Here is a 22,151-nt window from a genome sequence, read left to right on the forward strand (position 1 = left end):
GCCCGGGAGGGCGGGGTGCTAACAAGGGCCAGGGCAGGGCAGGGCAAGCCGCGCTGGGCCGGGGAGGCGGCAGCACCATCACCATCACCATGCCGCGGGTGGTGCCTGACCAGCGCAGCAAGTTCGAGAACGAGGAGTTCTTCAGGAAGCTGAGCCGCGAGTGCGAGGTGAGCGCCCCCGCCGCGCCCCTGCCCCGCGCTGCCCTTATCGCGGCCGGGCGGGCGGCTCGTGATTTGCTGCTGTCGCTTGCAGATTAAGTACACTGGCTTCAGGGACCGGCCGCACGAGGAGCCGCAGGGCCGCTTCCAGAACGCCTGCCGCGACGGACGCTCCGAGATCGTAAGTGCCGCCGCCCGGGCCCGTCGCGGGCGCCACTTCCTCGTTGCCGCCAGAGGCTGAGGCGGCTCCTGTTGCGGTGGCCGCTCGGCGCTGCTCGACTTTGCAGCAACTTCTCAGCCGGCGCTGGGGAGGGAGGCCCCGCTCCAGCCCCCGGCTCCTTGCTTCTCTGCTGTCCGGGACGGGGACAAGGATAGGACCCTGCTGGTCCTGAGGGGCAGCCCCTTGCTGGGCCAGTTTCGCCTGTAGCAGCCTGCGCAGGGGCGCTCAGCTGCTTCCACCTTGTCCTTTCTCTTAGTCCTTTTCACACCCGGTTCTGGCCATGACTGGGTGGAACCTGGTTCTTGAGCATCAGGGTTTAAAGGGGAGGTATTACGAGTATGAAAAAAAAAAAGCACTTTCTAGCCTGGGCCGCGACCTGCGAGGTTGGCTTGGCAGGGCTCCCTTTGATGCATGAAGGGGAAGGACAAGATCTCCAGTCTTCTTTCTTACTTGCAACCTGAATGAATGCTTTCCTTTTTTTCTTTCTTTCTGATAGAGGCAATGGTCTTGAACAGACCCTTTTAATCCCTGCAGCAGAATATAAGATTCGTGTTGCTTAACGTAGTTCAGAAAGGGATGCAACTTATTTCCTGATTACAATTTCTGCTCGATCCATACTTTGCAGTGGTGCTATGAGAGAGTTCTTAACCCTGCACCATTCCTTAAAATGCAGAAGTTGTCTCAGTTTTGCTCTAAAGCACAAGGGAGATGGTGGCAGAATTTTCCACCTCATTGAAATAGTAAATCCTCATCTCTATGGAAATAAATTTCATTTTAATCTTCATTGGAGTTCTTTAATGTGTTTTGCAATGTATTTGACTCTATGTATCTGTGCTTTCAGTTGCTTCTGTAGTTATGTTACAGAACATCTTACCTAATGCTGCAAGGGAACAGAGTTTTAGAGAATAACAATTAAAATAACTTGGTGTTCCTTGTGGTAAATATGTAAAGTTTCTTTCAATGCTGTTTCCACGAAACATGCTTTTCATTACTCTAAAAAGTTTGCCGCAGAAGAGAATGGGTGTATGAAGAGAGAATTTTATTAACTTTCGATGTCCCTGAGCAGGTGACAATACACACTATATAACTTTCCCTGGGTGTTTATTAAAGACTTTAGATTGAAGCTTTACTTTCAGTTAATCCTGAAGAGTTATTTCTGTAAAGTGGGAAATCACTGTAGTTTTACCATCTCATTTTTATGCTTGCTGATACTCTGCCCCTTTTTAAGCAACCAATGATGCTTGTTCTAACTGTAGAATTGTTCTTCATTATAACCATAGAAAATTGTTTGGTCTAGTAACATTGATCACACCATATCCATTTAGAAATGGTGTGTTCCCTATGATCAAAGCTTAAAAAATCGTAACGAGTTAAGGCAGAATATGTGGAGAATTTGCTACAAATTAATTAGCTTCCTCTCATATCTTTGGAAGGAGGGAAGATGGTAGATCCTTAAGTATTTAGAAAAATAACGTGGAGGTAGGCTTGTGATAGGAATGCATCAATCTGTTGAAATTTAGTCTCTGTTACCATTATCAAATAGCACTTGATTAAATGAGGAAAACACATTTGCAAGGAATTGTTAAATGTAATTGTTATATGCCACTTAAACTTTCTGCTTAATTTCTTAAAATGAAGAAATGACCCAAATGAGGAAAGAACCATAAGGTGGCCTGAGAACAAGTTATTTCCATATCAGGTTTCAGAGGGTACTTATGTAAACATTGTAACATCCAAGGCAGGTCCAAGTAGAGGTTTGTACCACCTAATAGTAGTTCCCTTTGCAAAATTTCAGGTTTCCCAAACATCCATGTAGTAGTATTTATGATTGTATTGCCATTTGACTGCTTATCAGTTTTTAACTACTGTTAAGCGCTAACTTCAGTGCTAAGTTTCAGAAGAAACTCATCATGTCACAAATGCTTTTTAAATTGGGTAACAAAGTTGGCTCAGGTGTTAGCTTATATTACCAGTCATATGACAGGTTTTGGTATTTTAAGGAGACGAGCCTATGGCTACATTTGTCTTCTGTGAGTGGTTTATGTGCATGTAAAATTACCTTTATTCTTAATATGCAGAAGTATGTAGGTAAGCTAAATGGTCTGAAAAAGGTCTTTTAGTCTAATGAGCAATGAAAAATCCTTTGGAAAAGAGAAGAAGAAATGTAGTCAGAATTGTTGCCTAAAACTTCTGTTTTTGAAGTAGAAAAAAGCTGAAAACCCTGTGAAAAGCACCTTTTCTAACTACGTTAAATCTCGGGCATGTAAGTATGTCTGTATACAGGTATGTGTGTACACATACACAATATGTGTTTTTATAACTGTGTATAAGAGATTTATCCTAAAAGGTGAACTCTAAATGAGAAGAATTTATCAGTGTCATACGTGGCAACAAGAAGGCCAAGATTTTTTTTTAAAGGCTGTATCCAACATATAGCAGTCCTTGATTGCCTGACCTGCAGGACGTTGTATTTTTGAAGTCAACTGACTTGCTGTTAAAATGCTGCTATGGTGGTTGATGCTTTTTTCCCTCCCCCTCCCTTTTGTGGCTATGTACTATCAGCTTAGACATGATATGCTCCCCTAAAACCATTGATGGCAGCTGAGCTCATGGGGATGATACTCTTATAGGGTGGAGGTTTGAACTTTTTTTTGTTCCTGTGGTGGACTTCTAATCTGCTTGTGGACAGTGTGAGAGACTAAGGATTGACATGCCTATTAACTACTTTTGGGAGCTCAGCTAGGTTGTTAGAAACAGGGCTGTTAACGGTGTTCTTACCAGTACCCGACAAAACACTGGTAGTGATTGTTGGCCACTGCATCAGTGATTTTGATACATAAGTATTATGAGCTCATAAACTTTTTATGGAGATTGGGAGGATAAGAGAGGCACCCTTAGTCTACACGTGATATTACTCTTTTATGTGTGTATATGATGAAGTTTGAGGAAACGTGGGGAAAATAGATGTACACTATACATCCAGTGTTGATCTGAAAGTTAGGTTTAGGGAGAATGTGGTATTTTTTTGATCAGATGACCACATCTGGGGAGAAAAACACCATGCTTTAAAAAGAGAATAACTATATGATTAGTACAATAGCCCTTAGGCCAGATACGAACTACACAGTGCAGTGAGGTATGAGAGCTGGCATGCTTTGGTATTGTCTTGGGTTCTTTTATTCCCCCTTTTTTATAACTCCATGACCACGTGAGGATTTATTCTAAATGGTGCTTTTCCCTTTGCATAGAATATACTGTTGTAAAACCAGAATCCTTTGGCTTTCTGAAATTTGTGCAACTTGGGAAGCTGCAAATGTCATCTAAATCAGGCTTATAATTTTTGGGGGGTTTGTGTCAGAGTACATATTTTTGTTGCATCCTTAGTTTTTAAATACTTTTATTATTGGTTAAAGATACTACTAAGATAGCCAAACAGTGTCACTTCTATGTTCAACGTTACTGCATTGAACAGCATTTTAAACCTGTGCAGTTTTAAAAGTTGGTTCTGTATTTTAAAGAGATATTTAAAACTTTGTAAAAAGTGTAATCCTTTAAAATATTTAAAACTTTGTAAAAAGTGTAATTCTTTTTGGTTTCTTATATAATGCAGTGATTCAAAAATATGTGGGGGCAGAATTCAGTGCAAAGTGATCTTCATAAGCAGTGTGAGCTCTGGCACTATTTTTTATAGACTAGATAATGATGGAACTTGTTCATGGAAGTGCATTTTCATGTTAAACTTCTGCTTAGCTTTCTATGATGTGTTTATATTTCTTAAGTTGTTTTTCTTTGTGTGTTTTGTATTCCAGACAGGTAATCTTACACATGCAGTATCATTTGATACTAGTGACTTATTAAAATTGATATATATGTTTGCTTAATGTGAATTCTTAAAAACACTGTTTTGAAAAAGAAAGTTAATAGAAGAGAACCTAGTCACAGGATATTAGTCTCCTATGTAAAATGTCAAGCCAAAGCAGGTTTTATTTTCAGAGTGGAAGATATTGATCTGATAGTGACAGAGTTGATTACAACTGCAATGAGTTGTACTATAAAAAATGATATTGAGAGCTGTTTTATTTTAGGTGATGGCAGAGTTCTTTTTGCTTCTGATACTATTGACTTCCTGATTTCTCAATTGCTTGGAGAGGAGACCCCTGTTTTCAGTCAGAAAATCTTCCTTATAAATTGATATTGCTTTGAGCTATTCTTTCATGAATAAAGTTCCTTCTGGATTAATGCCCTTTTAAATGCAAGTGAACAGCAGTAATCAATCCAGGTATTTGATTGCAACAAATTCTGTTTGATATAGCATTCAAATACAGTTAAATTCTGGTGGAGCATTTCTGTATATGCATACAGACACACACTGTAGTGTACCATATAATGGAAATCCTAAGTCTTTTACTTTTAAATGTGCAAATCATTTTCTCTCCTGATTCTTGGAAGCTGGAGTTCTCTTTTTTCCTACGAATTAGTGTGAAATCTGTGAATTGAGTTTGTAATGAGAAATGAATCGCTTAATTTTCTGTTTGCAATTCAACTGCATAATTTACCTAAATGTAATATACTTTCTCTTCTCTGCCCCCCCAGGAACCTTAAGTCAGGATACCTTCAAGTATTTTATAGAAGCAGGATATGGAGGGAGGGGAGAACACAATAGATTTCTCATACAAGAAACATTAAAAAAAATCTGGGTTCCACTAAAGCTTTTGCGTACCTACATACTAATTATGCTGGCAACAAGAGGTCATATTCTGCATGATCTAATAATGTATGATTAAAAAAAGGTGCTTATTTCTATATGCTCATTCAGTCAAAGTAAAGATAGATAGTTTCTTGTTCATCTGTCTGGAGACTTCAGGTGCAATACTTTCCAGATTTAGATATCTGTACAGAGCTAATAAAGATTTCTTTTTGTTCAAATTCTTTTTCCTACTAACAAATCTCTGCAGTTCATTTTCTTCTAAAGTAATGGAAATATTTAAAACTCAACAGGCATTTTAGTAGGTTTCATATATTCAGTTGGTACAGGATTTCCAGACAGAACTCTGAAATAACAGATTCTAATGTCAGCAAAAACTGATTTGAAAGAAAGTATTGATTCCATGTTGTATTTTATATCCAAAGCAGCCAATGGCAAATGTTGTCAAAATGGAATCAGATGTTTGTAACTTAATACTTAAGAAAAATGATGAGTGCATGTTTTTGACTTTAAGTATTCTCTTTGCTGCCTGGCTTAAGACATAAACGGATGTAAAAATAAATGACTGCCTGCATAATTTATGTAATGTCTTGCTCCCTGATCCTGTTTGTATTGATTTTTCTAAAAGGCTTTCGTGGCCACAGGAACCAATCTGTCTCTCCAGTTTTTTCCGGCCAGCTGGCAGGGAGAGCAGCGGCAGACACCAACCCGGGAGTATGTCGACTTTGAAAGAGAAGGAGGCAAGGTAAGAAAAAAAATCCAAGGATGTTTACATGCAGCATCAGTGGGCTGCTTTAATACAGACTGTGTGTTCTGATGTGAAATTCCTAGTGTTCCATAGTTTAATGCATATAATTAGTCCTAGAAGTACTATTGAAACTTAAAAGGATGAAATCTGGTAAATCTTATCCAGTTATTGTGTTAAATAAATGTAATACTTCCCCTCTCCCCCCCCCCCCGGTGATTAATACTTGGCTCTTCTGCTTTAACTCGTTTATCTTGGAGGGAAGAAGCCCATTTTCATCATAATCCCATAAGAAATCTGATAGTTTTAATATTTGGTGAATACACTTTAGGGACTCTGTTAAAATTGCAAACCTTGACCAACAGATTTTCCTTGAGACTAATAAAAATGGCTTTTTGAATGTTATAGCTGCAGGGCTTAGCTTGGCAATTGACATGAAGTAAAGGAATTGCTGTTTAGTGGGAAGAGTAGCAATTTTTCAATTTCACCATAGCAAATTATAAAATATCAGTTTTTGACTCTCCCTACTTTTGTGTCCTGAAATGATTGACCCGTGCTCCTAGTCTGAAACGAGAAGTTCCAACTTCTTGTCTAAAGGATTTATTTTTACAGAGTTTTAATGAGACTTGGTAGACATATACATCTGTCTTAATGTGTTCTATTAGCAGTAGTAATTTAACATTCAAGAATTATGATAGACTGTAAGAAATGCTTTGTTTACATGAATAACTTTTTATCATCTTTATGTACCGCTTGGTGGAAGAGAAGCATTTCCTATAATGAAAAAACCACAGAAATTATCAGAAAGATGTGCCCAAGGGCACTTGTGACACCTGAAACTTCCTTTAGCTCATCTATTGAAATTCAAGTGAATGTCATCCTAATTTTTTTCTCCTTCTCTGTATTGTGGAGATCTACACAAGTTTAAAACATGTTCTGGGGCTTGGGAGTGCGAGAACATGGTTAGACTGGGTACTAGCTTCTGTACTGCAGCAACTGAATTGAATCTGTTGTTATTGAGAAATATTGATTCTAGTTCATAACTGAATGGAAAATTATTTTCTTGTAACATGAAAGACTTAAGTTTCTCTCTTTACTATTTCAAAAAAGGTTTTATTTACTTCCATAATTTTTTTTTACCTTTGTTTCCTCCCAGTGAGCTCTTAAAGAACTGAACTATTTCAGTCATTTCCCTGTGTCATTTTTACCATACAGAAACTTGGTACCTACTACTGCACATTAAAATAAATGACCTATCTTGTTTGTATGCTGCTACTTGCTATTTACATGTTTTCTTAAAAAGTAGTAAATTTTAGGACACTTGAACAAGTACAGGCATAGTTCCATTACATTTTTCATCCACAGCTATTAGGAAATGAGGAAAAATGGTACAAACCACTTGCATTGTGTTATGCTATGAGGAAAACACACATTCATGATGGGTATGATTGAACGTCATATGTACTTATATAGTAGTGAAGCTTTACAGAATTAAACTTTTTGGAAAGTAAAGCCACTCCCATAGTTTGAAAAGAGAAACAAACAGAAGAAAGAGAGTAGGTCATGATGTTAACAGAAATTACCTGGTGGTATTAATATTGTAATTTTAATTCTTTTATTTTGAGGACTTAGTTTAAGAATCTCTTTCACATACTTCAACTGTCCCTTGACTGAGCAACATGTGATTTCTGTAGCTCTATGCAACATTTGTTTTTTTTGAGCTTTGATTCTTGAGGCAGTGGCATAATGTGTATTTGTTCATCACTGGAGTTATGCCAGCAAAGCATGTTTTTAATTATATGAATAAAAATAGGCTATCAGGGGAGCTGTCAGTTAATTATTATTCTAGGATTCAGACTGAGACCCAGAATGTAGATAAGCTTAACAGTTTACAAATACTGAAATATTTTTATTCTGGAATTCTATTTTACATTACTTTGTTAATCAGCTTCTGTCCCAGAAATAGCTGGTATACACTTGCACATTCTGGATAAACTATGTATAAATAATAAAAATAATAAATCGGTTCCCCAGCAGCTTTACCCTCTTAGCTGTATAATTGAATTCTAAGGAGATAAATGGGACTTTGAAAATAATATGAGATTCTGGACTTAACTGTTAAGATAGTCCAATTACAATTATACAATTATATTTTTTTCAGTAAATGGTATTTCTTATCAACTAAAGAATTGTTCATACCATTTTTATATGGTTTTCTTAAGGTCATATATGTAAGTGTTCACATTGGCTAGGTAGAATATTGTAATGGTAAGCATGCCTTGGTTAACACAAGGAGTGGATATGAAACAGTTGCTGCTTTTTTATTCTGCTTCAGCTTTGCTACGTACATGATAAAACACTGTTTTTATCACTTTGTGCTACATTTGGCATAGAAGAAGTATACACCTAATAAAATCTATTTTAGGAGAAATTTTTTGTATCCAGGAGGTTGATGAAGTGAAATTCATAGGCTTGTCTCAGAAGTGTTTTGTAAGTTCCCTTTGAAGATTAGAATTGAGAGATTAGCGAGAGGGCGTTTTAAGACAAACTTTTACAGCCTAGTAGGCATCTAAATTCTCTAAGGAATAGGACATGATTAGGATTGCATAAGCAAAGGCATGAACATTTTTAGAGACTCTATTTAGGATACAAAGAGAGATGGCATTTTTAGTGACAAAACTGGAGATGGAAAAAGCACATGATAGATTACGTGATGCTAGGTCACTATTTCTAGTTAGTATAATTCATAATAACCTCCCTACTTCTTAGCAACTTACAGGAAGATGGGAGTTTGGAAACTGTAACAAACTTGAAACTGCTTTTTTAAATATTTCCACTTGACAAAGAAGGAACTGAAGAACAAAACTGCAGTTACCTGTATAGATAAATTTCATAGACATTAGGGCTGGATGGGACCTCAGAAGATAATCGGGTTCAGCCCTCTGCCCAAGGGGCAGGAAGTCAGCTAGGGTCAAACGATCCCAGCAAGATAAACATCCAAATGTTACTTAAGTGTCCAGAGTAGGTGCTTGTACCTAATTGAAGGGCTAGGTCTCATTCTTGCATCTCCTTGCATGTTTCTCCCTCACTGCAGAAGTGCAGAGCTGTGTTGCTTTACCATATTTTGAGTGACATCTTGCTGTCTCCTAACTAGGACAGATAAAGACTTAAAAATGTAAGAGTTATGATTCTGAACCTCCCTGGCTGAATTCTATTTCTGACATCTGCTGCTGAGGGCTTGTGTACTAAGTTGAGTGTCTGCACATCTTTCCTTTCCCTATTCCAAATAGAATGAGTTAGGTCTCATATTGGAGTCATTTTGAAGTAATTTCTCTTTCCTGAAGATCTCTGGCAATCTTCCTTTCCCCTATGTTCACTCCAAGGCTTTTCACTATCTTTAATGTCTGTGAGATTGTGATTGCTCCCAGAGGTCCTATCTCACTTGAGTATTTTATAACTCTCTTTGGTTTCCCTTATCAAAACACACTACAGCTTTGCCTGCAGGTAACTAACTGTTATGCGTATTTGACCTCTTCTACAAAATTATCTAAAAATTATTTTTAAAAATCCAAGGCAGATTTTAAATCATTAGTCCAGTACATCATCCAAAGATAAGGACTTCACATCCCACTACTTGTCTACAAAATTAGAAATCTGGCCCACAGGGCCTTTGGAAGATGATAAAGTTCTTACTTGTTACTAGGACTATTGGAGACTGGTCTTTTCAGATGGGTACAACCTGTGACTTGTGTGTGAAGTTTGTATTATTTTGTAACTTGCGGGATGCAACACATTCTTGGAAACTTGGTTCTAGATTCTGAGGAGCTTAAAATAAAATCCTCCCTGCTAAAATGAAGAACTCCTTTGGCACCCTAGGCCAGATCCAGATTACAGGGCTCCTTATGGGCTGAATCTGGACCCAGTACTGGTGCCAGAGCAGGTTGAGGGTAGATATGGGGTTAGCAGTGCTATGTTGGCTCAGGGAACCATGTATATTAACCTATCTGTTGCTCATCCCTGCACTGAAATGAGTTGCCAGTGTGGCTCCAGATCTTTGGTGGTAGGTGAGCCCCTGCTCACCCTGTCTCTGAATTCCTGGCCTCTCCAGGAGCTGCATGGACCAGATCAGGTGTAGAGGAAAATGTGGTTTACATGCTTGATAGGGATTGTGGTTCACCTGATTCAGTGCCTTGACAACTGCAATCACCAGACTTTTTTGAATTGTTGTTTAAAAAAAAATCAGAATAAGGAAAAAAAAGAAACCTCAGGATGCAGGTATATGGTAATCTGGCCAAATTAGTCTCATCCTAATCCCTAAAAGTCAGATTGGTTTAAATTCCAAAAAAAATAAGAACTTTAGTTTCCCAATTCTCTGTTATCATTAATTATTGTGATTGTTATTGCCTATTTCCGGCTCCTCATTTTAAGTCTGATCTATGTTTGATGTTGAATGACCCTTTTGTTTGATGAATCCATGGTCAACTTCTTGTTACTTTTCTCTGTACTTTTATACAATAAACAGTTCTTTGCTTTTCAGTGTCTTCACGTGTTTTTTTTGTGTGTGTCTAATCCAGTGATTCTCAACCGGGTACCACAGCACTCTGGGATGCCTTGAGAACTTTTCAAGGGTACTGTGGAATGCCACACAGTATTTTTGTTTTTCAGATGACCAAAACTTTATTTCAGTTATGTCATTCGGGGACTTCCAAAATTCTACTGGAAAAGCACATTCAGCGTAACTTAAATAATTAGTGACCATGGTACACTGTGAAAGTGCTAATGCTGGTAGGATATCTGTTGATTGAATTAAAACCTTAACTTTGTGCCAGCATTCTATTGAAAAGGTTGTATGTTGTAGCCGTGTTGGTCTAAGGACATAGGCAGACAAGGTTCTTTGGGTGAATCTGATATCTTTTATTAGACCAACTTAAATAGTTGGAAAACAATTATAAAGCAAGGTATCTCTCCACTATTCATCCCACTTCTCAACCCTCCCCCTCCCCCCCCCCTTGTCTCGCACCCATTGACTCCTCAGTCTACATTTTCACTGACTGCATACCAGCCTAGCCTCTGGCTTCTTTACTTTTCATTCCATCCAGGAAGAGCACATACCAACAGCAGAAACTCCCTTAGCCTGATGAAGGGTTTTTGAACCTGAAAGCTTGCTTCATAATTGTTTTCCAACCTTGTCATTCTATTGAAAAGCATTTAAGAGTATAAAAAATTCAGCTTTCTTCATAAGATGCTGAGTGGTTTTTAATTTCTCCTTAACTACTACTATTCTCCACTTGCTTTCCTTTTTTTATGTCCTTGTGACAACGTATTTAGCAGAATTTACAGATTTTGTTGGAATCTGACAGGCTGTGCTGTGAGCACTTCTGCTATGGCCTGAAACTTGCAATCTCTGGGCTGTCAACCATGTGCCTTAGTGCCACACTAGCCTCTATTTTCCACTGAAACTAGGATTTTTTTTTTTTGTTTGTGAGCATAGGAAACCAAAACGTTCTCACACTTAACTCATCCAAAATCCTTTTACCAGTGACACTAAAGACTTTGTTACCACCATCACCTAAAGAAGAGAGAGTGTCTCTGAAGTTTTTTTGAAACTCTCTAATGGTCTTTTTTTTCTTCATTAGAACCTATGTTCCCAGGTGGGGCCTTCATTGTACTAGATTTAATTACAGACTTCAGCAGTTTTTTCCTCAGCTTGGACTTGACCTCAGCTGTTTGGTTATTCTCAAACTCCAGTGATCAACTGATTGCCAGCTCAAATCCTGGAGCAAACAGTGTTTCTAGCCATATAAGATCAGTGTGCCTTCTGTCATTTGTCCAGAGGGCCAGATTCTAATTCTTCTCTTCCTTTCTGCTTTTTTTAGAGAGGTAGGGAGGGAGAGATCTGGCTGCTTGTGTAGAACTCTGGCTTCTCTTCATATCTAGAAAATATTAAATTGAATCTTTCACTCCATTTCTCTTCTTGCTAGAGCTCCCATGGCCCAAAGGGATCTGCCAGTAGTAAATACTTTCCTTCTTTGCAGTGTAGCCAATGATCAGCAGGTTTGCTATTGGGTGGGTACCTTAGTGAAGGGAATATGACCAGTCTTTATGCCAGTAATCATCAGTGTCATGTGTCATTAATGTTTAGACCCTGACAACAAGTTAAGTGACTGATCTGGGATATTATTGTGGTTCTAACCAACCTGTTGAAAATTCATTTTAACAATTTGAAACCTTTTAACTTAAGTTAGATTTAATTTAATAAACTTTCCTGGTGGTAATGACTTCATGTCAACCTTCATAGTCATCCTTAGGTTGAATTAAATTAATCCATTATTTAAATGTTTTCTGCCATTGATAATGTGGCCTTAGGGTTGAATTGTATATATCTTCTAAAACAGAAGTGTTGTAACCTCACTTTAATTAATTCTGCTGTTCCTTTTCCAGTCCATTTTGTCAATCTCACCAAGGGTCTTCTGTGTAAACAATATAGAAGAAGGTCATTAATGCACTTGTTTTGATCATAGATCAGTAGATTATGTACTGTATCCAAAAGACATCTGGCAAAAAGTCTCGGTGACTTTCCTTGGGTTTTTGATAAGGATCATGTTAAGATTTCTAGACTGTGAGGAATAACTGCTTCCCTAGTTGGCTCTGAATAAATTCCCATTAGATGATTTGTAAAACAGCTTTGACCTATGATTTTGCATTTGGCATTTTACCTGTGTTTAAAATCTATTCTTGGGTAGACTTTTCAGCTGTTACACTTCTTTTTATGTTGATGGAGACTGAATTCTCTTCTGTAATAAGGAGTATTTTCTGCTGAACATTCCTTATTTTGTCCACCTTGCTCACAGATTTGGTACCTGTGACCTGCTTTTTGTTTTGTTGTTTTATTAGAAATAATTTAACTGAAATTCTTGTTTTGAAGTCAAATAGTTGTAATGTATCTTTTGCTCACTCATTTTTCCCCTAGAAAGGTAGTATCATGTGTCATCAATAGCTGCATGCTTACAACAAAAATTGTAGGAAAGAAACTTCTGGACAACTCCAGGCTTAGTGGGATTCATATAATGCCTGCCTTTCTGTGGCTTCCCAGTACTTCATATCTGCCATCAGTAAAACTGCTTTTGATTGAACTTTCTATTCCATGCTGTAGAACCATTTATTTATGTGAGAGAGAGAGAGCGAGGCTCCACTTTTGTTCTAATGGTCTGAATGGTAGACATGTAAACTATAACAAAGTACTTTGAATTTCCCAAAATATTGTCATAGTGAGAATGAAGATAGAATAACTATTCACTTTTTTTATGTGCTGCATCAATTAAAATGGTGCCTGAACATACATCTTGAAAAATCCAGTCTTTTGTCATGGTCTTTTGTTCTCCCAAATCAACAGAAACTGATGTGTGAAGTGTTCTCTGTTTTTTAAATGAAAGAGAAGAATATTTAAAAAAACCCTTAATGTTAGGGATTTGAGCATGAATACGTCTTTGTGGAATTTGGATAAAGAAATATCTCCCCGCTTTTAAGGGATTATTTAAACTTTTTTTTGATGTCTAGATGTTCATTACCATTTTAAAATGTTTTTTTTTGTGAATCATTGGTATCCATTGTAAAGTTATTTTATTGTCCAAAATATAAGTGATAAACCAAAAGCTTGAATAATTATCCTTCAGATGAAGTATTACAATAGGGCTGTGCAAAATTTTGTCGGCAGTTTCATTTCAACACTGTTTCGACTTGTTTCAAACTCAAAGCAGCAAAATCGAAACAAAACAGAAAGCTTCAAAACAGCCTCGAAACGAAATGAGGCAAGTCGAAACGTTTCAAAATTTTCAAAACGTTTCAAGTTTTGAAGCTCAAGCTGGGCTTGCCTGCAGGGAAACAAAAACTAAAGTAAGGAGAGGCAGAGCGGGGAGGGGGGGGGGGAGGAACTGCTCTAATTATTCACTGTAGCTGGCCAGTGACTGTCATCCTTCCCTGAGGTCCCTTCCAATCCCAGTGCTCTGGGGGAGGGATGGAAAAACTGCATAAAAGGCAGCATTGTTTCAACTGCCCTGCTTCCTGTCTTGGTGCCAGTTGAGTGAGGGGGCACCTTAACACACACACAGTGTCACCCATCCATGTCACAAGTTTTGCCAGTCAGCAGCTAGAGGTACAGGGCCCTAGAACCTAGACTCCCCCTGCACCTATCTCCTTGACAGCTGGCAGGCTTCATGGCCACAGCAGGGCCTAGCAGGCCTGCTGTTTTCACCTGCTTGTGCCCCAAGACAGACACAGTCTTCCATGTCATGAGTTTTGCCAGTCAGCAGCCAGAGGTGCAGGGCACCAGAACCCAGAAGCCCCTGCTCCTATCTCCTTGAGAGCTGGCAGGCTTTGTGGCCTCAGCAGGGGCTAGCAGGCCTGCAGCTTTCACCCTGCTGCACCTTAACACACACACGGTCACCCATGTCACAAATTTTGCTTGTCAGCAGCTTGAGGTGCAGTTTCCCCCACACCCCTGCACCTATCTCCTTGAAACTTGGCAGGTTTCATGTCCTCAGAAGGGGCTACCATTTCTGCAAGTTTCATCCAAATCAGGCCAGAAATAACAAAGTTATAGGCTGTTTCAAGCTTCCCCATTATAGCCTATGGGCAAAACATCGAAACAGCATCAAAACAGAAAGGTGTCATTTTGCACAGACCTATATTCCAATTGGATTAGTTTTACCAAATGTCTTACCAGATCTTAGGATAGGTAATAGACCTCATGAAGCCATTAATCTGTCTCAATCAAGTGTCTAACCTGCTCTTGAAAACTTGCAGAGATGGAGATTCTACAGCTCCTGTACGTAGCCTGCTCCAGTATTTGAACATGCTCGTAGTCAGAAAGTTCTTCCTAATCTCCAATCTAAATTTCCTCTGCTGCATCTTGAGGCTGCTGCTCTTAGCCTTTTGTCTGTGGCTGTAGGGGACAGGACTGTCTTCACCCTCTTTATAATTGCCCTTTAAGTATTTGAAGACTGTTACCAAATCCCACCTTGGCTGTCTTTTTCCCAGACTCAATATTCTTTGTTCTTTCAGCCTTTCTTCCTAGGCCATACATCGCGGAATGGATTGTATTCAAAAGCTTGTATAATTTTATTCCAATAAAAGATGAAAACAAATCCTTGCCTCAATTCCTGGACCACCCTGGCTTCAGCATCACTAACACTTTCTGTCATTCTCCGCTGGAATCTTTTCAATCTGTCCCTGTCTTTCACGAAGTACATATTTCTGTTTTGATTGAAAATTTAAAGGAGCCTAAGGAGCTCATGTCCTAATGCCTTTCAGTGGAATTGGGTATGGAACTATTAAGTTCCATGTGGAAAATTTTCTTCTGTTTTATGATAAAAGCTGCTGAACATTAGCAGCACTGGTAGCAAAAACAGGTTAAATCAACACTTGGAGTTAAAGCATTGCTACTAGGGAAGATATGGAAAGATTTATTAAGGGATGAACTTAGTAAGTTAAGATCTCTTCAATAAAAAACAATTCCATACTTAATGGACATGGCAAATAAATCCAGAAGATTAGCTGATTAGCCTATTTCGTTGCACCTTGTGATTGATAATGAAACGTAATACAGGCGACCCTCGCCATTCGCGGGGGATATGTTCTGGAGATCCCTGTGAATGGCGAAATCCGCGAGTACAACACTGTGTCCATGAAAGCAGTGCCCCCGGCGGCTGGGGGGTGGGCTGCACTGGCAGCGGAGGCAAGCGCGGAGCTCCTGTAGGTGTATTTAAGATGCAGGTTTGTCATTTGCAAATATTTGAAGCTGCGAATACTGACCCTGCAAATAGCAAGGGTTTCCTGTATAAGAGTTTTCTTTTTCAGAAGGTCCTTATTTCAAACACAGATGTTTCCTAGTAAGGATTATTATTGTCCCGGGTGTTTGGTCTGATCAGAAAATCATGAATTTCTTCAGCTTTCTTAAGTGTGCTTTAACTCTTTTTCTCAGTCTGCATCTCCTTTTAGACCAGGGGCTTGGTTTTTATCTTTGCTGCCCCTTAAATCTGTATTAAAATGTGATGCATAAGTAGTAACATGTTTGCACGTGGCACAGAACTGAGTGAGTCATTAAACTTTCTCCATTCACGGAAACACGGATGAACAAAGTTGCTTACTATATAGTACAAATTGGTCTTGCAGGGGAGAACATGGCTAAAGGACCCATCATGTCATGGGGAGCTTTTGATCACTTAACAAAACCGATAAAGAAATTTCTTGACAAAAAGATAAGACATTATAAAAGAGGTTCTCACATCAGCTATATGGGAGAAGAAAATTGTAAAGGGTTTCCTTATTCCTGTAAAGAATCCAAGTGCAGAGAGAAAGGGAAGGATCTTTATTTGCTGAAGACTGATCTGAGCATCAAAAGCACTCAAAAGGGATAAAGAAAAGTGATGAGGCAAGGAAATGCTCACAGACATTTTACCAGATTGACCCAGTTTAGGTCGGAAGCACAGACCATGGATGGCAAGCACGTGCTAGGAACCAGTCACTACTGCTACTTTTCCCTGGTGCTGGTGTAGGAAAAACGCCTCCCCCCGCCAATTTACTATGTTGGCACTGGGAAGGTCCTGTTCTTCTACTACTCTGTGTTGGCATTCGCAGCAGCAAGTGCTTCCCCCTTTCCCTTCAGCAGCAGTTGCTTTCCCCATGCCAACAGAAGCCCCCTGCTGACCAATTACACCGAAGCCCCATGTCCATGGGCTGGATCTGACTGCAGGCTGCCAGCCCTTGGCCTAGATCTTTGCTAGGTAAAGTAGATTGGGAAGGATTGGGGTAGCTGAATCATAAGATTACATTTCTGTGAAAAGATAAAAGATGGATCCTATTCTCAGGATGTATGTCCGAGAGGCCAGGGAAAGCTAGTGCTGCAGCTGGAATCTTAGCAGCACAAAATCTCAGTGTGGGAGTCCTAATGACTCCAACCAGGAGCACTTTGCCAGCATTGTGATGAATAGATGGGAAACCTGTTGTTTCTAGTTGCTTCAGCTGGTCTTCACAGACACTAACAACTATTTGTATTAAAAATTACAACAGTTCAGATGTCCTCCTCTTTTTTCAAAGGATCAATATTGGTGATTCTCAAACTCTGCATTCAGGGTACCCCTCAGAAAATGCCATCTCTTAGTTTTCATTCATTTTTTGACTACGGGAAAATAATAGAGCAAGTCTTCTGTTGCAAAGGACTCAGAAAGACCACAGCAGGTCAGACCGTTTTTGACCCTATGGATTTCTGATTGAAATCTCTGAGTTTATTTTGTGTGAACACCTACACACGATTCACATCTAACAGTGCTAATATTTCATGGCACCCTTAAAAGGATCTCGCAGTCTCACAGCATGCCACAGCACCCTGGTTGAGAATTACTGATCTGCATAAACGATAGACCATTCCCAGTCCTTTCAAGACTCAAGTTGATTCAGTTTAAACAGGAAGTATAGTTCATGTCAGGTTTTTTTAATTTCTAGAAAAATGTATCAATGAGTGGTGTATGTGGAGGTCAGGAAGTGGTAAATGGTACATAGGAGTTGAAGCAATAATCCAGTTAAAACTTTCTTTCCACCCTGAACAGTGATGATGTTGTCTCTTTTTCTGCTTTCACTATTAGAGAAGTCCTACTCAAAACACTTCTTGGCTTTGTAAAATTGAACTGACCCTTATTTATGATTTTCAGTTTTGTAAGTTTTTCAGGTATTTATGGTGTGAAAAGCTTAAGATTTTTTTTTTTTAACAGAACGACTGCTTTATTGCTTTTAATAAAGTTCCCAGGCATTCTTAACAGTGTTCCTTATCAGAATCTGAATGTCTTCTACATGGAATAAGCAAGATGCTGTAAAATTTTACTGGGTGATAATAGGAAAATACCTAAAATAGAGTACAAAAGACAAAATTGAATAACTTGCATTACTTTAAGCCTTAATACTATATTACTTGTTGAATAAATGTTCCTACATTAGATTCTTAGCAGCACTATGTGCCATATGTGTTTAATTTCCTTGGAAAGGTTCTTCATTTAGCATTATATTATGTGGTATATAAGAATTGGAAGTATGGTAAAGGAGAACAGTAATTTAAAAAATTAGTTTACCTAGTTTTTTTTCACAACTGTCTGCTTTTTGTCTCAGTATAAGCTATAACGTTTACCTTGACTTTTGTTTGTGTGGTGTATATGAAACATTTCTCAAACCAGATTGTGAGGCAGGGAATCCAAATGACAAAAGCAGCACAATTGCTGCTCTAGCTGGCACTCCTATTGGGTGGTGTTAGCAGAAAAAAAACTGAATGGGGCTGGAGGCTGCCCCAGAATAAGTTGAAATGTGTTGATAGGAACCACGAAGAAGTCTTTTTCCCATTCCCAAGTAGCCGAGGCTCTTATGTCTTTACATGTCAGTTTTAGTTAAAAATGAACAAATTTGTTATTTTTTTTTTAATTTAATTACAGTCTAGTGTAGTGGTTCTGAACAAATCACGCTTGCTTTTGCCAGTACCTTTTTTTCTATCCTGTGTTGCAGGGAAAGATTGTAATTATTCGCTGCCTTTCCCTTCTCCTTTCCTGGGTGTGGTCCACTCTGATGGAGCTGGTTGCATTGTCTTTGGGGTTGCTGAGGTGCAAGTGAGCAGAACTGGGTGAGAGTTGAAGGACAGAAGGAACGAGATACTTCTTGCCTTTCCCCTAAATGCTGTGGTTTCTAGCACAATCCTTTAGTTGCTGTTTTATCTTCCAAATATTGAGTGCATTCTAGTAGGTGCCATCTTGCTAGTCACTTCTGGTGTTTACTTTTATAAGTTGAGAAATGTTGGTCTGACTAAAAAGGTAATATTTCACGTCTTAAACTTCTTCAGGGTCCCACATTCTCAGTAGGAAAATGCTGCACCAGTTGGGAATCATTGCTGTTGTCTTGCTTACCATAGCTTTTCTTTATCTTTTGTTCCTCTAGGTTGTATTTTTTCTTCCTTGTCTTTCCCCTTATCTTTAACCCTCTTGAGAACAGGTGCCACAGATCATCATGCCATTATAGTTTGTTTCATTTTGGGTAGCCAGAACCTAGATGCTTTTAACTGCTGTGTTATTTAAGAATAATGAAGAGTGCTGATTGTTCTTTTAGTAGGTTTTTTTCAGTCTAGATGGATAAAAGACTTCCTATGGCAAGCATGGTGGCCTTGCTCTGTATATGTGCCTCTGCTTTTAAGTTTTATCCTACAATTTACTTATAGTCTCTATTTTGTCATTTGTGTATGTGTAGAGGGGACCCCCCTGCCCCTTTGTAGTTTTTCATACTGCTGTAATCGCATGCTGCTATTTGCTGTTCTGGAAACTTGAAAATAAGGTTGTGTACACACATTCAGATAGTCTGGGAGAGTTATCCCAGGTTTGTTCTCCTGATGGGAAAACCTTATCCAAATTGTGTATACAAATATTCAAATGCTAAGGCCCTGAAGAATGGGAAACTTGCAGTATCGATACTGTACAGCCAAGCAGGGGGAGGCGGCTGTGCAGACATCTCAGAATGCTCTGCAGGCTCCCTTAGTCTGCTTGGTGACAGACGGCAACAGTACATATGGCAACCCAGATTGTGCCACAGGGAAACATTGGCTTACCCTGAGCAGTCGGGGACAGCAAGTGTGAGGATTGTGGTGTGTTCCCTGATGGAACAGCAGAGTCTAGCGAGTGATACACTGTCTCCCTGGCAGGGGGTGGGTGCTGGAGGGCTATGTTCTCTTCTGACAGAAGTCACAGCATGTACAGGAACTCCTGGGAATAATTAACCCTGGTTGTTTTCAGGTTATTTTTCCTTTGGACTGGCCATTTTTACTCTGGGAGAAAAAGCCTTAACATTATACACATGTGGCTTCTCGTGGGAGAGCAGCAACTCTCCCAGAAGAAACTGAATGTTTGTAAAAGGCTTAAGATGAATTTCCTTACCAGTTTAAAAAAATGTCATGTGCAAAATGTATAGTCTAACATGGCAGAAATCCCATTAGTTAACTTTTGTTTTCTGGGCATAATCATTTGTCAGTGACATGTATGCATCATTTCAGTAGTCTAAGAGCAATATGACGCCAGAATAAGAGCATTGTTTTTTTTTAAGATGCACATATACCAAATTATAATAAAAGAATTTCAGTTTTTAGAAACCTTTCATTAGGGGAAGAGACAGTAGAATTAAAGTTCAAAAGCTTTTCCATGTAGGAGAATCTAGCTATTGTTATATAATGATGGGTGACCATCAAAATTCATATGTGAAAACCCCAAACCAAATTACTTCTTTGAAGTAATCCATATGTCCTGTGCTTTCTTGGTGGCTAGTTGTTCCAAGGGTCTGTCTGGTTTTGTGTGTTTCTTGTGAGTGTTATGGGTTGAGTTATGTATTTTGGAAATGGGGGGAAAAGAATACAGGCTTCTTTTTGTTGAGGTTGAGAAGCAAACAAGCTGTCTTTATTAAAACCAGTAAAATAAATAAATAAAAATAAGAGCAAGATATGCCCTTTTTTGTCAAACAGTTGTGAACTTTGGAATTATAGGAGTGTCCTCCATATGCCAGTGTGTGTATTCAGGAACTGTAGACTGTTTTAAGAGGTATCTCTTCAGAAAATAATTATGGGTTGGTAAAAAACTCATTGAAGAGTACTGTGTTAGTACAACTAAATTTCCATCTTGTCTCCAATAACTTCTAAACATAGAACTGACCAATGATTTTAATTAAGAAATACAACTTTTTGTGGCACTCATGGCTAATATCCATTCTGCCATCTGTTAGAAGTGTTTTTCTGGCCACCTCTTTAGGTAATTTACAACTCCTAATAACTGATTTAGTTATTTGAACCAAATGTTTAAGTTTTGGGAAAAAAGTATCATCTTTACATAGTTGTTTTAGAAAATTAGTAGAAAAAAATAAAATCATACAACTAGTAGTCTGGTTTGCTCTTTCCTGAAAGATAAATGAAAACATTCTGTAGTATTCAGTTTAGTAGGAAAAATTTTGTTTTTGTGTTTGTTTGTATGTTGCATTTTTGCTTCATTTTGAATTGAATCATGGAAACCAAAACGAAAACACGTTTGTGGAGTATTTCACTAATGTTAATAGCATATTGAAAGGGTTCTGCCACCATTTTGAGCTTCATATTTTACTGCTTATGAAACAAGTTTTTAACAGGAGTTCACAAATGAATTTGATAACTTTATGGAATAGTAAAAAAAAAAAAAAAAAAAGAGAATGACACTCCATTAATATCCAGACATGCGAATCCTTTTTAAACATCATCACCTTCCAGACGGGTCATTTCCAGGATACTTTTTTTTTTTCTTGTAATAAGCAGTGTATATAAATGTCAATAATGAATTGCTGAGTTGCTTAATGGCTCTCCAACATTTTTTGCTATGGAACAAGACTTTTGGGAGTAAGCATTCCCTTTTATAATACTTTGAGTGCATTCGTGCTATTTTGAGTGGGCATACTGGGGGAATAATACTATTTGTTATTCAAACACATCTTTCCAAAATTTGAGTGCTAAAACAGATATTTCCATTGCTGACATTCTTGAATAGAACTTGTGGAAAATTGTTTGATATTTTTTTCCCTTTAAAAAAAAATGTTTATATTTTGACCCTGAGAAATAATTTGGTATTGGTACATGTAAATTTAAAGCTATAATCTAGCCATTTGTGTGCAAAAGTACTCCATCAATATATCTAAAATGTCTGAAAATTAGCATTGTTTTTCTTCTCTAATTGATCTGCCCCCCTTCTCCCTACACCCATTCCCACCTTACTCTCCATGCTGCCCAGCTGCATATTAGAATCAGATCAATATCGGCCAATATAGCTCATTGAAAACCTGCCATTACTATTGGCCCAATAATTCTCTATCAGTGCACCCCTAGTTAATTCATATGTGTGTATCTTCTAAAGTTACTTATTTCAATGTACAGTATTAGACTGAACAAAGGATATTTTGCTCTGGTGGAAAGACAGATGTTTATAAAAACTCAACTTTTTAATTGTTTGCATACAAAAGCTACAGAATTACTTCATATAACTAATACTCAGATAAATCATTTTTAATACTTTAGTTTCCCAGATATTAGCAAAATTGCAATGCTGTTGATTAGCAGTTCATAAGGATTTACTGAATTTTATAAAGTTTCAGTTACTTAAAAAGTCATAATTTGTCCATTAGTTTTTCAGAGATCTGACTTTTTTTCTAACCCTTGAAGATCAAATATTGACAGTTGTCTTGAACATAGTATTTTTTTTTTTATATTTTGTCTAAAATGCTAGACCAATACAAGTA

General features: G+C 38.3%; 1 protein-coding gene across 5 annotated transcripts in view; it reads left to right on the forward strand.

The window, feature by feature from the left end:
- Nucleotides 1-6: 6 nt before the first annotated feature.
- The window catches only part of CBFB (core-binding factor subunit beta), a 63,221-nt gene continuing 41,076 nt past the window's right edge, over nt 7-22,151 (forward strand). For 4 of the 5 annotated variants that reach the window (XM_006019044.2, XM_025198427.1, XM_006019043.2 and 1 more), the window contains exons 1-3: nt 7-167; nt 253-339; nt 5,712-5,828. In XM_006019044.2, coding sequence (XP_006019106.1) covers nt 90-167; nt 253-339; nt 5,712-5,828 — 282 coding nt within the window. In that variant the 5' untranslated portion in view covers nt 7-89. The remainder of the gene's footprint in view (nt 168-252; nt 340-5,711; nt 5,829-22,151) is intronic. The other variant, XM_025198429.1, reaches the window with a different exon arrangement.

The sequence above is a fragment of the Alligator sinensis genome, unplaced genomic scaffold, assembly GCF_000455745.1.
Source record: "Alligator sinensis unplaced genomic scaffold, ASM45574v1 scaffold97_1, whole genome shotgun sequence".
In the NCBI taxonomy this organism is placed as follows: domain Eukaryota; kingdom Metazoa; phylum Chordata; order Crocodylia; family Alligatoridae; genus Alligator; species Alligator sinensis.